Genomic DNA, 16,513 nt, shown 5'->3' with positions numbered 1-16,513 from the left:
CGGACGGACGCTCCTCTGATCATAGCCCCGTGAACATATTTGACGGACGTATACCTATCACAGAATAAAATCAACGTTAGAAAGTTATCCATGTAGTTTCTTCTTGTCCCGTTTAAATATTTTCATACACTTCAATACAAGAAAGCAATACATATGAGTTTGGTAAGGGTCGGAACAGGCCTACTGTATGTTATTCCTCCCCTGCGGTACTCTTGTTAACTGTTTATTTAGTCTTTTCACTTTTTGGCCCGGGGGAAAAAAAATCCAAAGTTTGAAGGTATGAAAACAGTTGGAGCCACATCCAGAAACGTTTCCATTGTTGAGGGAAAAGTACAATTTTACCCCGAAACCAGGGTTAGACACTAACTTATTTTGCTTGGTACTCTACATGACTAGTTGAATAGATTATTTACTAGTCCTTTGTCAATGCACGGAATTAGATTATCTAACTGGTCCAATATTTCCTTAAGGAAACATCGCGATCTACAGCACGAAAGATCAAAAGTAATCAACTGTAGGGGACTTAAAATAACTACTGCCATAAAAATATGGTGAAGTTTAAAAAAAAATGACAACTATCAGGAAATATATCTTATTTTAAGCAGTTTTCTAAATTTTGAAAAGGGAATATTCTTATTTTATGATAATATTTTTCAAAAGTCCAAAGTACATGTACCAGTTAGGTTAGGTGTTTCACTAGTCCTTGCTGAAATCTACTAGTCTATGATTAGCTGACTAGTGTTAGTGTCGACCCCTGGATAAACGGTGATGAAATAGTGTTGTGATACCATTTTCTTACATTTTGTAGGAGTTACGCCCCTTGTGTTTAGACGAAGTGGTAAGTCTACCAAGATTTCAGTCAACATTGGGGATATTATAGACAGTATTTTGCGTTTCTTTTGACAGGTCCTCAAACTACGTGAATGCCAAAGTATATATGAGGAATTTGGGAATGATGCAGCCGCCGAGTCGGATGTCAAACTACTGACAAGTACTGTGAAATTATCATAGAAATTGAAAGTACATGTAGGTCAAATTATAGGTAAACCACAAACTATACTGTAGTGTAGGCCTACTGGTACCACGACGTGGACCGTCTTCAAAATGTTACTGTACTTATTATTTTATACGACTTTAACCATAGTTTCTGTCTACAGGTGCACTACATTCTCACCGCATCTGATGCCAGTACTGTAGTGTAGAATGGTACAAAACGCTTGTAATCTGCTGACCTCGATGTGATTCCTGATTTTCAAAGCTGTCAACATGGCAGGTGACAAAGGTAAGTTATATAAAGACAAAAAATAAACAATTTTTTAAATATTCAATTTGAAGGAATTTTGTCATATCCTAAATTTGTACAACACATATTTGTTTGTTTTCTTAAGATGTTTGCAAACTTGTAGTGACAATGCAGGGACCCAGGAATGTGTTACCTTATAATTATTACACCATTATTTTAGAGGTGTGTGGGGCGGATGGGGGTGGTGTGGTGGCATTAGAGGTTCATCAGATTCTAATATTAAACACAGTAGTAACTTATTCTTATGTTCATGTGTGCATTAAGCCCGATTTTCCTCTGGCCCTTACACCAGACTATGACAATTTGCCAGATAGTGAGATATGCAGCCTCTGTCAAAATGTCCAGGTCTGGTGACTCAGGGCCAGAGGATACTCTGGTTACTGTATGCTAAAAGTACAATGATAAAAATCAATACATTTAAAATACCATCAATGTGACTTAAGTAGACTTACTTATTTCTATATAAAATAACAATAATTTTAATCATTCTATATTTACAAATTATTAAGGGTATACCATGGTGGATCTGGAGAGATAACTGTCCTTCAGAGTTAGTACAATCAACATGCTATACCACCTATGCCAGAAGTCGCACTTCACAGACTTGGATAGGCGGAATCTAACTTTACCTTAATCATTATGACAATAATAGAATGGGTAGTCACTTTGTATAGACAGGTATGAGACATTGGATCTATACTTACCTCCTATACAATCTACAGGTATGATACATGTATAAGATTTGTAATCAATCCAACTTTTAATGTCACTAATCAAGTGTATTTGTTCTGTTTCAGTCAGTAATAAGCGAAGACATAAGCGTGACAGCTCTACTTCAGAAAGTAGTGACTCCAGCAGTACTTCATCCGATTCAGGTATAATCAGTTGTGAGGATTCAGTTTTTTTTCAAAATGTCAAAATTACATGTATGTATCATTTGTTTAAAAGAAAATGTTGAAGCCTAAATCAAGTTACAGTTATAATCATTAACATTTGATTTATCTGATGTTGGAATCAATGTTTTCATACAGTTTCAATAATTTAAGACATAACAAAGTGTGTTGTAATGAGATTGATCAACAATCTCAATCTCAACTTTCTTTTTGTCTAACAAAAAATAAAAATAAAAAAAGATTGGTAGAACATTGTTAAAAAACAATTCACATAGTTTTGCTGTGGAAATTATGGAGGCTCCCACTGTAGGATAATGATCATCCTGCTTGTTATAAGAGAGATTCTTGAAATCAGATTTTGTCTATTTAAAGTGATGAGACTTAAATAATTTATTATTGTTTATTAATTTGCATTTCTGCAGGAGAATGGTATACTTTCATATCAAAGCTTTTCATATGTATTTTAGCTATCTTGGATGATATTTCTAGATTCGTCGCCAGAGAGAAGAAAAAAGTCTCAAAGACGTTCAAGAAGTTCAAGTAGTTCAAGTTCAGGTCAGTTTATCTAAACAGTATGATAACACAGCTTCGGACGTTATATTGTGATAATCAGTCATTGATGATAGAATTCAATAACCCATGGTATAAAAATAATGGTTTCAGTAGTATAATTCTTTAAGTTATGAACATGAGCAGCTTTGTGTTATTACCAAGTACTATATATCATCACCGGAGTATACTCCTATAAAATGAGAGGCCACTGGTCGGCCTTTTTTCTATCGGATATGATTTTGCCGACTGCCACTGTTATGCGGCGCCTGTCAAAAGTTTTTCGCCGTGTAAAACCTCTAACATTGTTGGAGTACACCGGAGTGGAGAAGAAGATAACATCGCAAGTAAATTGTAGACATAGAATCTAAAAACTTAACAAAGATTGGATTCCTGTGAGTTAAGCAATTTTGTTTTGCGGATACTCTACTTGTTATTGCAAATTTAGAAAGTTGGAGTATGATTCCACGGTGATTTGTCGTAATTGTTTTTATCGTAAGTAGGAATTGGTATTGCATTATGAGAGGACCTTGCAATATCTAGTCTTAAATTATGTTAGTGTACACCATGGAAATAGATAAGATTGCTATCTTAGTCCTTGTGTACACTAATGTGTGTCATCATTACATGAAAGAGCAGTGATACACAGATCAACAGAAAATGTAATTAGCAAGGTTCAAATTAACAGCTGAATTATTGCCAAACACTTGTATTCTATAATGTTAAAAATTTAGAAGTTATGATAGGAAAAAAACCAATACAAAGGTATAATAACGTATACTTTAATCTTGAACAGATCAAAAGTTAAAGTAAAAAGAAATAGATTAGTTCTACACCAGATTTGGACTGATTCAATTGCCAGTAACTGTGTAGTTCAATTAGTTAATCATATATTTTAAATCCATCAATCTACAATGAAAGAGAAAAGCTTAATTTTTCCATGTTTCGTCTTTTAAACCATCTTACTTTCGTGTTTAAAACCGTTACTGAAAAAATAAATTGTTATTTTGAGATTTTATTTTTCAGACTCCTCACCAGATAGAAAGAAAAAATCGCACAGACGATCACACAGTTCTAGCTCAGGTATATATATATACATGTACTGCCAAGCTTCTCCTGATTTCACTAGGCCAGCACAAATTACTGATCATTCTCATATTGCAAAACTTGGAAAAATAATCGTCTATTTAGAGTTATTCCCCTTTGAGTGTTGTTTTTGAGCTGTAGTTCATAGCCAGAAAATTTAATTTGAACCCTTTTGTTGTTAGTAGTATTGAAGTGGACAAACTTGTCCAGTCTTTGGGGTTTTGTGGTATGCACACAATCAACTATGTACTGTTCAAAGGATGAGTTCACCTTCCTGCTACTTTTGGCATCATTTTAATGTTGGAAAAAATATCAATTATTATGGTTATTTTCCTAGCATTAAATAAGTAGTTCTTAGCTTTCCATACATACTGTCAGTAAAATTAAACTTGAGCATTGACCTGGAACAGCTTACAACCCATCAAAATGAATTTTGAACCATATCAACTGGTATATGAAAGCCATTTTCAAACAATAACAAGACAAGCAAGGAAATAATGCTGCTAAAAAACTAAATATCACATTTTGTTTAAAAGCTAAATCCCACAGTTTTCTACATCTTTAACAGACAGCTGGGATATGTCAACTTGATGACACCCTCCCATCAATAAGTTTATTGCATGGTAAAGGACAAAATGTTGCCATTTTTCTTAACAATTGGGGCCATGGCAGCAGTGATTGAAACAATTTTAGTACTATAAAACATTCTTTTGCGAACAGACATTTGACTTTACCACACCGTTTGTAGACGTTTTAATAAAATTGCTTTTGTTTATGCCACTTCTGTGGTAAATAATTACTGGTGCGCAGCATAAAAGATACAAGAAACTTTATTTAGAGTTGCATACAAACAAATAAGAAACATTAGCTCTTTTGAGCTTTTAATGCAACAAACATATTTATTTATACTGAAAAAAATAAAACAATGGTATTAAATGAAACAGGGGTTATCACAGACGGCTTATTCATAAAAAGCTTTAAATCCTATCACAATGACAGGAAACTGTTATATCTCAGGTTTGTAAGTGATCACGAATCCTCTACCTACTGAGGCCACCATGACATACAATATCCTGTGGGAATTGTTGCTATGGATTACAGCTTTAACTATCATGTACACATCACCCTTTAGGATATTCATTTATATGCATATTGAGATGACTATCTTCTCACTTTATGTATAATGGTGATTTGTATGCCTTTTTTTGTTTATCAGTTATAACTAATACTATTAACCATATGTTGTAAAGCACTTGAGAGTAATTTTACAAAAAAATATTGGGTGCTGTATAAATGTTGCATATTATTATTATCACCAAATCATGTTGAATCCGTTGTTGGTGTTCTATGATATTTAATGCCATGATAAAGAACATACAAGCCACTGGTGCTTTCTTTATAAATATTTTTTATAAAAAGATGTTAATAGGACGTTAAACAACATATTTAAACCAAACCAAACCTTTACATTTTAAGCTAGTAACGGTTTCATGAATTTTACTTCTTGAAAACACTTCATGAATGATCTACCTTCTTATTTTCTCTTTCAGAACATTTCCCATCAAAGAAGAAAAGGCACAGGTGGAGCAGATCGTCCAGCTCTAGCTCATCAGGTCTGTAGAAAGTCAAACTGAAAGATTTCTTTAATGACAATGAACACAATTTGAATTTGATATATAAATCAGTCTTCCTACAATAGACGATTTTCAGAAAAAGAATAAATTCAACAGTTCAAAACTAGCAGACAAATTCTGTATTTTGATGATTGAAGCAATTGAAATTCTCCTAACGGTGCTCGAAGTGTTTAACAGTACTGCAGAATATAACGGGACAATGTTTATATTCAAAATATGTAACAGCTTTTGCATGCTCACTGATAGTGTGAAGATAGTTATTAATGTCTACAAGGTAATCATATTTTAATGGGTTTTTAACACAGAGGAAGAGAAGAAGAAAAAGAGGAAACATGATCACAAACATAAGGTAATAGTTTAAATCAGTTTGATAGATTGAAAAATACCATCACACAACAACCAATTAGTAAAATGGGAACAAATAATTCTGTATATTGGTACATTTGTAACCTTTTGGACAAAATTAGCCATTTCAATTTCAATGAGATTTGTTTGAATTTTTGAAGAATTATGTTGTTATTGGTGATTGTTCCTGTTGCATGAACCATGGTGACCTTGACCTTTGACCTGGTGATGAAATGTGGCTTTGTGCAAAACTTATCCTGGACATCTTGATGTGTCAACTCTTTGACACTTAAGAAAAAGTCAATGAAGCACCGAAAGCTTTCCAAAGATGACTGTGGCCCTGTACAATTGTCTAAGGTAAGTTGGTGGTACATCTGTACACTAGCAGTGTCTGGTTATGGAACACATACATACTGTGATGTTATATCCTTATTTCACACTAACATTCTTGCCCCTGTCACTATATCCAGATTAACTGTAAACCTGTCTTATGTTTAAATTATTTTTGAACGATCACCTTCAATCTGATTGCAAAATTTTATTTAGTATGAATGGAGGCAAAAATCTCTTTACAAAGAATCATCAGAATTTTGACATAAGATGTTCTGATTTAATGTGTATTGGAGACAACAGAAACTTGGTACATGGGGTTAGATACTATGTCCAAAATCAAAATCTGTCAAGAATAAAAACATCAAATTCAGTAACACTGTATTACCTTCTATAGATACTGCATTAGATCTAAAGATACCCATTAAATAAATATAGCTGTAATTCATTTAGTCAAATGATAATCCATTTAATTACATAATTATAATAATAATGATAAAAATTTGAGGTTCTTATATACAGCTTTATCACAACCTAGTTTGTAGGTCGTCTCAAAGCGGTTCACAAATTATTTTCCGTGGTTATAGAGCCTTTGCAACCAGCCAATATCTTTCTCAACTCCCTGTTGAACATACAGCCGGTGCTGCCATTTCGGCGCTCATAGCTAGCATTCTACAATTCTAGCACTGCCCAACCACATACTCATTTACAGCTGAGTAGACTGGAACAAGCGGAGTAAAGTATCTTGCTCAAAGATACAACACAGTGTCGTGACTCGAACCCGCCACCCTTTGGTCATAAGCCCGCCGTCCTACCAGTAGACTACCGTGCCTCCTATATGATAATCACTTAAATCACCTGTTTATAGGGAAAATATGATCACTCATAATCGTAAAGCGTTCCATTACTAATTTGCCTCCGATAAATAATTCCACGAAGTACATTTATTGAGCTCTGCACTTCAAAATTATGCCTTTTAATTTACAACACTATGGAAATAGATAAATCAATGAACCCTGTACAACTGTCCGGGTTTATTTTTGTGTGTGTTGTAGATGAGATGCCTGGAAAATCTTTCCTCATTGATACTTATTATCAAGTTATCAATTTTGAATTAAGATTTATTTATCAAAATCGTTCTCAAAATTCAATGAACAGATTTACAGTTTGTACAGATTTACAGTTTGTACAGATTTACAGTTTGTGTACCAAGAGATCACAATTTTCACAGTGTTGTCTCCCCTTGGCCCAGAATGCGGCGTCCAAGCACAACAAAGGTGTATTGGAATAGGTCGTTTTGTATTGCAACCAAACAACTTATAGTGGGATAATCATTCATCATGCAACATGATATAAGATCCAAATTTATTTTCCGATAATATTGTTTAAAAAAATAAAATTTAGGAAATAAAAAAACTGACAAAAATCAGGACAATTACCGTTTGTAGTGGTCCTTTTCTCGGAGTCCGTTCAACTGGTGTAAAAGTACATATCCAATTAACAGTGTATATAAATGATCAGAGCCAACACAGTTAGATTGTATGTTCTACTGATTACCAATAATCCTTTAGTAGTTTTTGTGGTTTATGTAATTATGTAGGACTTTTATTTGAGACCGTTGGCGATATATATCAACATGTTCCGGAGGGTTAATCATTTTATAAAAAAAATGTCAGTGTTTAGGTAATGTGAAGAAGCTTTTGTCTAAAAGCTACATATAGTAGACATATCATAGAACACCAAATATGACCAAAACATATAATTAGGTTTCTATGAAATATGTTTGCCATTTTATTCAGCATCAAATGTCAGTTAAGTGACCAAATAAAGAAGTAATTCTACTTAATTAAATTATTCTTTTTTTTCTTTCTTAAATGGACAACTTTTTCATATATTCTCCAATGAAGTCAGTTTCAAAGGTAAATAGACTAGTAATTACCTGCTTTATTGATATTTTTATTAAATGTAGATGTGTTTATAAAAATGATAATTTTGGTTATCCATAACAAGCTGAATAGGTCCTGCAATGCAAAACTGTAAAAGGGAATGCCAAAACCAACACCAACAGAGTTATAAAAAAAAAGTATGTGTTCCGAGAATGTATGATGATGATTCTAGAACTGAAGAAAGTTTGTTAGTGACTTGTAAAAGCATTTCATGAACTTTGCGTCCAAAAGCAATTCAGCAGTCAGTGTCTTTGTCATAACATTTAATATCAAGGATAAACCCATGTTATTAAAAACTGCATTCATTTAGTAGCTATCTGCTGACAAAATACAAAAAGTCACTTTCAAGCCTAAAACTGAAGCTTTATGCGTTGGACTAAAGAATATAATAAAAAAAACAAGATGTTGATTGTCCTATTTCTGTTGGTGGTGTGATCATATAAAGATATGCAGATGGCAGACATGAATTGCTGTGTCTGTAGGAGAGGATTCCCAGTAGGATCCTTAAGATGCTTCAATGAAAGATGTGCAAGAAGGAGACTGCGCTAGAGGAATGTACAGGAGGGTACACTTGAAGATGTTAAGGAGGCTTCAATGAAAGATGTTCAGGAGGGTACTCTTGAAGATGCTAAGGAGGCTTCAATGAAAGATGTCCAGGAGGGTAAACTTGAAGATGTAAAGAAGGCTTCAATGAAAGATGTTCAGGAGGGTACTCTTGAAGATGCTAAGGAGGCTTCAATGAAAGATTTTCAGGAGGGTACTCTTGAAGATGTAAAGGAGGCTTCAATGAAAGATGTTCAGGAGGGTAAACTTGAAGATGTAAAGTTCACCAGTGGGGCAGACAACAGTTCACCATTCGGGCAGACAACATAGTTCACCAGTGGGGCAGACAACAAAATTCACCAGTGGGGCAGACAACATAGTTCACCAGTGGGGCAGACAACAAAGTTCAACACTGGGGCAGAGAGCATAGTTCACCAGTGGGGCATACAACATTTCACCAGTGGGGCAGACAACAGTTCACCAGTGGGGCAGACAACATAGTTCATCAGTGGGGCAGACAACAGTTCACCAGTGGGGCAGACAACAGTTCACCAGTGGGATAGACAACAAAGTTCAACACTGGGGCAGACAACATAGTTCACCAGTGGGGCAGACAACAAAGTTCACCAGTGGGGCAGACAACATTGTTCACAAGTTGGACAAACAACAGTTCACCAGTGGGGCAGAAAACATAGTTCGCCAGTGGGGCAGACAGCATAGTTCACCACTGGGGCAGATAAAACAGCTCACCAGTGGGGCAGACATCATAGTTCACCAGTGGGGCAGACAACAGTTCACAAGTGGGGCAGACAACATAGTTCACCAGTGGGGCAGGCAACAAAATTCATCAGTGGGGCAGACAACAGTTCACCAGTGGGGCAGACAACAAAGTAAACCAGTGGGGCAGACAACAAAATTCATCAGTGGGGCAGACAACAGTTCACCAGTGGGGCAGACAACATAGTTCACCAGTGGGCAGACAACACAGTTCACCAGTGAGGCAGACATCATAGTTCACCAGTGGGGCATACAACATAGTTCACCAGTGGGGCAGAACATTTAAGTGTGGTACAAAACACACAACATTCCTTTACTTTTGTAGATGTCTACAAAGAAACGGGCAGATCGTGAATGTCTTCTACAAAAAACTTATAACAGGCCATACTGGAATCTCACCTCCAGGAAATTAACGAATATGACGCCAATACAGAAGTTCATAGGATATATGTAAAACAGTATCATATCTGCATTTTATAGATGTGTGCGGGTGTGATGCAGATTGGGATAGTGATGAAACTAGTTTCCCTTCATATGACAAAGAGAAAAGTAGCAGTAATGATCATATAGATATACAAAACGGAACATAACTTTTTATGGAACATCGATGATGCTAGTCATTGAGGAACAATGCAGTTATCTTCGATCAGCCAGGAAAACACGATTGCATATTAGTACTTTCATCAATTTGCTTTAAACATGTCTTTCAAATTACGAATGTATGTATGTATGAAATAAAACTTATTAAGCAGAAGCCAGAAATGTATGTCGATACAAACTGCTATTTAATGGTCAAGTTCTTTTTATCTTACAATTAACATATTCATATTGTGTCAACCCGCATTCACCCCTTAAACTATATGTAAGGCTAGAATATATAAATAGAAAATAAATATCACATGACAGTTGTTGCTATATTATACAATGCGTGATGGTGTATTTGCATGGAAGTTGATCGCTGATATATACCTTATAATCATGTAGTAGTTATACGTAGAATAAATGAAATAAATTAAAAAAAAATAGAATTATCAAATGCTAATTGATACATAATAACAACAAAACTTGGATACCCTGACCATTGACCTGAATATCTCCATCCGGGTAAATTTTTGCCAACATTTTTTTTTGGAAAAAAGTAATCTTACAGAATATATTGATATTTATTGCCAAATTTATTTTTTGGAAAGGAACATTTAGATTTAAATAATTACGAAAATCACTGATCCCTGTATTTTTGTCCTTGTGTTTAGTTCATTAAAAGATCGCACAGTAAAGAGGAGGAAAACAGGAGTGCTATTTCTGGGAAAAGAATCAAGATGAAGGTCAAGAAGTCAAAGAGAGATAAAGCTGTAAGTATCTTAATTGTTACATTCGGAGATATCTAGCTGTAAGTCTATTTCACTTAGTTACAATTAGATATGTGAATATGTAAGGATATATGTTTATATGCTATATTATAATTAACATTAGGGGACGAAAACTATGTTTAGTACTACTTCCATGCAAATGTTTCATTGGTAAACTGTTTAAGGTAATGAATCGTTTGTATGTGCATCACGTGTTCTTCATTAAATGCTTATGTAATATCCCATAATAGTTAGCCAGATTTATTGATAGAAGATTGTCAATGTATCTTAAATGTTAATTGCTCTTGTATATGATAGGCGTGTGTGATATGTGTTTTATATTTTAACAGAGACAGAAATGCTTTAACTCATTCACCCCCGAAATTTTATAATGAAATTTCCCAACCTTTGAACGAACTGTAATAGTTCAAATGTGTTTTCAGGGGTTAATGAGTAAAAATGTTAGGAAGAGGATCAATAGAAATATCTGTCTACAGAGACCTTAGAAATACCTAGTTTGCATTTCCTTTAAACAGATGGCCAAGAACCGTGCTCAGAAGTTGGACTTTCTTAACGCCGTGTTGTAGCAGATATAAAGGACCAGACTTCTCACTCCATATCAGTTATTGAACACAGCAGAGGATTTATGTACATAGTATAACCATAGTGTAACCGATTTTAGTATGAAATAAATAAAATATATTACGAATTGGTATTTCGAAATATTTTTGTAACCGTTCAACCATAATTTCCCATAGTGCACAGCCTGTGTTGCACTGGTACTGTCGTATGCCAGAAACTTGTTCTTGTCCCCGAATACATCAATATCAATATCACTTGAGAAAGTGTATTGGAGATTTATAGGAACTCTTCCATTGAGTGCAATTCTTGGTGTGGTTAAATCTACCGAAACACGAGTTTATTATACTTTGTACATGATGGGACAGAAGTCGAGATAAAATCACTGGTAAAATCTTCTGTGTGTAGAAACATGCATTGGTGAAACGAATACTTCATTAACAATGTTAAGCATCTAATCTCAGTTTGGGACATGACCTAAACTGGGGATGTCATCTAGTCAAACGTCAATACACGAACTTGCACCCCAAACGATCATTTGAAATTCTCAACCTCACTGTTCTAAAACTAACAAGAGAATACCGAAGTGACAACAAAATAGTAAATTGATGTCGATAAAAATAGGACAAAATGTGAACGAAGGAAAGATTTACATTGAAACTACTGAATAATAGGACCAGGTATCCCGGAAGGGAAAGCGTCTTCTGCTATACGTGGACGACAATCAAGTAACATTTCGTCCTCAAAGTGAGAAGTCGTGTAGTGGTGACATCGACACAATGAGAAACACTAGTGAGAATAATCAAAGACATCGACCATCACGTCACATGTCCTTTGAAATTGATTTTCTTATTCATGTTTTGTTTCATTCACGAACTTTTTTAAAAGTTTAAAACGACTACATTGTAACAAAACTACTACATTGTAACAAACATAAACAATGTTGACTACGGCAGTAGCTTTTACTACAGGAACGTGTGTTGCAAGACTCACTTAACTACATAATAAGTACATGCTCGTATTGAGCACTAAAACAAGTTCTATTTGATCAATAATTACAGTGAAATAAGAGAAAGTTTTACGGGATGTCGAATGTTTACTCTCGAATCGAGATGGGCTTTTGGGTGGCAATTGTCATACAACAGCAACTATTTATTTTAAAGGGTATCTAGAGTGATATATTAAGCATGAAATATGCTAGGATATGATATACATAATGAGCAATTTGGGAATAATATTCGTCCGAGCTTATCCTGTATTATAGAATAAAAATCTTACTTTACATAGGGCAACAGGTGTTCTGCTGAACACAAAATCCAAACTGTTGTCTGATGTAAAATGCTGATCTACAATTTGGCCGATGATCCAATAAAATCTCTTTTGATAGCGAAATCCAAATCGGCAACTCTTTTTTTTATCATCAACTGAAAACAAAGTATCGTATCATTTATGGATTGTCATTATTCCAACTCTGAAATGTTAACTGTTGTGCCATCTTATTTGGAATATTTCACGTGAAATCAACTCTATGATGTGTCATCAGTGTGTGATTTATGTGGATTCTGTATGTAGAATCAGTAAATAAGCATTGAACTGTTGATCTAAGGTATTTATGGTATATTTGAATGACACAGCTTTGCAAGCAAACAACATAATACGCACTAGCGCATTGTGATTTGTTGTGTCATTCAAATAGATCATAAATGCCATACAAAAACAGAGCAATACTTATATTTACGTTTTCTCCACCTTTAACGGGTTTTTTAAGTTACCAATTTTAATTTAATCTAAAATTCACGCCTTATCGACAGATTGAGCATTTATTTAAAAACTTGAACAGTGTATTGTCGCGTGCTGATTGGCTAAGAATTGTGTCTCGTGGTGCATGTCATTTAAAGTCCCATCAACGACACAGGTCACATCTTTTTAGTAGGTTATCTAGTGACAATGCCATGCAAATGTAAATTTCATATCTTAAATCTTTATAGGCGGAAAAAACAAAAAACCTTATGATTTTTTGTGGATAATGCAATATTTGTATAACCGGTTAAAACTTACTTTATTTTCGATCAAATTTGCGTTACATCACAAAAAGGCTCTTTCTTCAATTTAATTCTTTCGAGAACACTAATCCCAATGATACTTACTGTTGATATGTAAATTACACTCTCTCAGTCGTATTTTCAAGTATTTTGAATTACAACCCACAGGTTATGTAAGGAAAATAAAATGCACGCTGAAATAAGATGATTAACTGTTCCCAAACCTGTGATGGTCTACCTCGACTTCGGGCTGACAAGCTGTTATGTTCGAAAAGAATATGACTAAGACTTAGTATTGTATAAATAGCAACCAGACGAATGTGAACAAATAAAACAAACCTTTAAACTTTAATTGAACCGTCAGATGTCAACATGCAAGTTAATCGTGTTATTTTGGTTGGGGGAAGGGACACAGTAAGGTTCATTGATTCTCTTAATTGAAGGAGTTCGACAAGAAGAAAAAATCAATATACACATAAAACATATAATGTTGTATACACTTTTGATTTAAATATTACATATACATGTATATATACTTCTTACTTAACCTCCCTCGATAGGGAACTCGTATTCACAAACGACAAGAACATAGTAAAGTTTTTGTACCACCCTTTTGTAAACCTATGGTCAGCATTCTTCGTCTGTGAACGATGTAATTTCCCAAACGTCTTTGTTCTATTGAGATAGTTGTATTGGGATAGGGGGATACCAATATATCTGCTAAGAAATAGCTAGTATAAACGGATATCATAAATACAAGTAACAATTTCGCAAAGAAAAGCAGCCAATATTTGAGAAACATCGACAGATAACATGTTTTCTGTTTAATATTTATCCAACAAGCATGAACAAGTATGTTCAATCCTTCACAAAATTCGGTTATAAAAAGCCAAAATATCTTTTCAATTTCGAAAGAAAACAAATAAGAGTTTGCTCAAAAAAGATATTCTTTTTAAACTTGAATATGATTATTTTTTCTTAATCTCAAAAAATGACTTGATTCAGAATAACATCGCATCATATACCATGGATATATTCAGTAGTCACCTTATTAAATGCATTCATGAATTTCTATTGAGACACAACAAGAAGATCTATACATAAGGTGTAAAAGGACCTAAACAAAAGATATAATGATCCCTACAAAAACAAGACACGAAACCAACATTCAGACGAATATATCATATTGCATTAGTGGCGGCCGATATATCCATTGATTGATATTTACATAACATATGCATAAACAATACCTACACCCATCTTTACAGCCCAAAAACAAAAGATTCAAAAACCCCGACCTCCCTACCGTGACGTAACCCATATCTTTGAACCATGTGATATTTCTAGTTATGGTAGCTTCATGTGTATATATATACAAGACTGCTGTTATAAAATTACACGATATCGTTTTCTCTATAATGACTTTATTGGTGAAAGTGCATGCAAAACTAGAAAATACATCGACCTATATTCTCAGCTACATGTTGCCGTAAGATAACATCATAATTGTACTTAACATTATAGAAGTTTTACTCCCAAGGACGTATGTTCACGTGTATAAGGTGACAGTAGCAGGATCTGAATTCTTTTAACGGGGTAGTGTTGATAAGGCTACTGGCCACTGGTCAACAAAGCGCTGGGCTGGCTTTTATCAGTGGTTAGTCTACACCTGGCCCTTATGTAACATTCGGACACTGTTGGTCAATAATGCGTAGAGCAGGTCGACCCAGTGACTGCCATGACCTGGTTAGGCGACGTACAGGTGTAAGGACAGACGCTGGCCAGTTGATATTGGCAGTACATACTGTCCTTATCCACCACAATATGTACTCATATATTAAATCCTTATACTATGTTTGATACATTTTAGATAAAAGTAAAATAAAGAATACAATGTACCACATTGTCACATCTCAAGAACTAATTCCTTGATCAAAGTCGACATGAAAAGACAATAACGGAGGATATATCACAACGATAAACAACAAAAAAAGGGTATCGTAATATCCCAAAATCCACAACAAAAGGAAGGGTTCATGAAACCAAACAAAACAACAATAGGAAAAGTATCGTGAAACACCACAAACGACAAGAAAAGAAACGGTATCGTGAAACCCAATAAACCGAAACAAAAGGGTATGATGAAACCCACAAATCAACGCAAAAAGGGAAACATAAAACCCACAAACCACAGCAAAAAGGGTAACATAAAACCCACAAACAACAGCAAAAAGGGTTACATAAAACCCACAAATCACAGCAAAAAGGGTAACATGAAACCCACAAATCACAGCAAAAAGGGTAACACAAATCACAGCAAAAAGGGTAACATGAAACCCACAAACCACAGCAAAATGGGTAACATAAAACCCACAAATCACAGCAAAAAGGGTAACATAAAACCCACAAATCACAGCAAAAAGGGTAACATAAAACCAAAAAAGCACAGCAAAAAGGGTAACACAAAACCCACAAATCACAGCAAAAAGGGTAACATAAAACCAACAAACCACAGCAAAAAGGGTAACAAAAAACCCACAAACCACAGCAAAAAGGGTAACATGAAACCCACAAATCACAGCAAAAAGGGTAACATAAAACCAAAAAAGCACAGCAAAAAGGGTAACACAAAACCCACAAATGACAGCAAAAAGGGTAACATAAAACCAACAAACCACAGCAAAAATGGTAACAAAAAACCCACAAACCACAGCAAAAAGGGTAACATAAAACTCACAAACCACAGCAAAAAGGGTAACATAAAACCCACAAACCACAGCAAAACGGTAACATAAAACCCAAAAACCCCAGCAAAAAAGGGTTAAACAAATCACAGCAAAAAGGGTAACATAAAACCAAAAAAGCACAGCAAAAAGGGTAACACAAAACCCACAAATCACAGCAAAAAGGGTAACATGAAACCCACAAATCACATCAAAAAGGGTAACATTAAACCCACAAACCACAGCAAAATGGGTAACATAAAACCCACAAATCACTGCAAAAGGGTAACATAAAACCCAAAAACCCCAGCAAAAAAGGGTTACACAAATCACAGCAAAAAGGGTAACATAAAACCCACAAACCACAGCAAAAAGGGTAACATAAAACCCACAAACCACAGCCAAAAGGGTAAC

General features: G+C 34.7%; 1 protein-coding gene across 2 annotated transcripts; it reads left to right on the top strand.

The window, feature by feature from the left end:
* Window positions 1-790: 790 nt before the first annotated feature.
* On the top strand, window positions 791-11,478 carry LOC110467100 (uncharacterized protein DDB_G0280579-like). 2 transcript variants are annotated; one of them, XM_021524015.1, is made up of 10 exons: window positions 791-838; window positions 1,158-1,282; window positions 2,101-2,178; window positions 2,686-2,751; window positions 3,772-3,828; window positions 5,382-5,444; window positions 5,771-5,814; window positions 6,105-6,167; window positions 10,660-10,758; window positions 11,292-11,478. In XM_021524015.1, the coding sequence occupies exons 2-10, from the start codon at window positions 1,267-1,269 to the stop codon at window positions 11,340-11,342; spliced, it is 537 nt and encodes a 178-aa protein (XP_021379690.1). In that variant the 5' UTR covers window positions 791-838; window positions 1,158-1,266; the 3' UTR covers window positions 11,343-11,478. The 2 variants fall into 2 exon arrangements, with proteins under 2 accessions (XP_021379690.1, XP_021379691.1); XM_021524016.1 differs by lacking the exon at window positions 791-838 and adding an exon at window positions 848-991.
* Window positions 11,479-16,513: the final 5,035 nt, after the last annotated feature.

This window comes from Mizuhopecten yessoensis, unplaced genomic scaffold (genome assembly GCF_002113885.1).
Source record: "Mizuhopecten yessoensis strain PY_sf001 unplaced genomic scaffold, ASM211388v2 scaffold11159, whole genome shotgun sequence".
Classification (NCBI taxonomy): Eukaryota; Metazoa; Mollusca; class Bivalvia; order Pectinida; family Pectinidae; genus Mizuhopecten; species Mizuhopecten yessoensis.
This window is presented reverse-complemented; position numbering and strand designations above follow the sequence as displayed.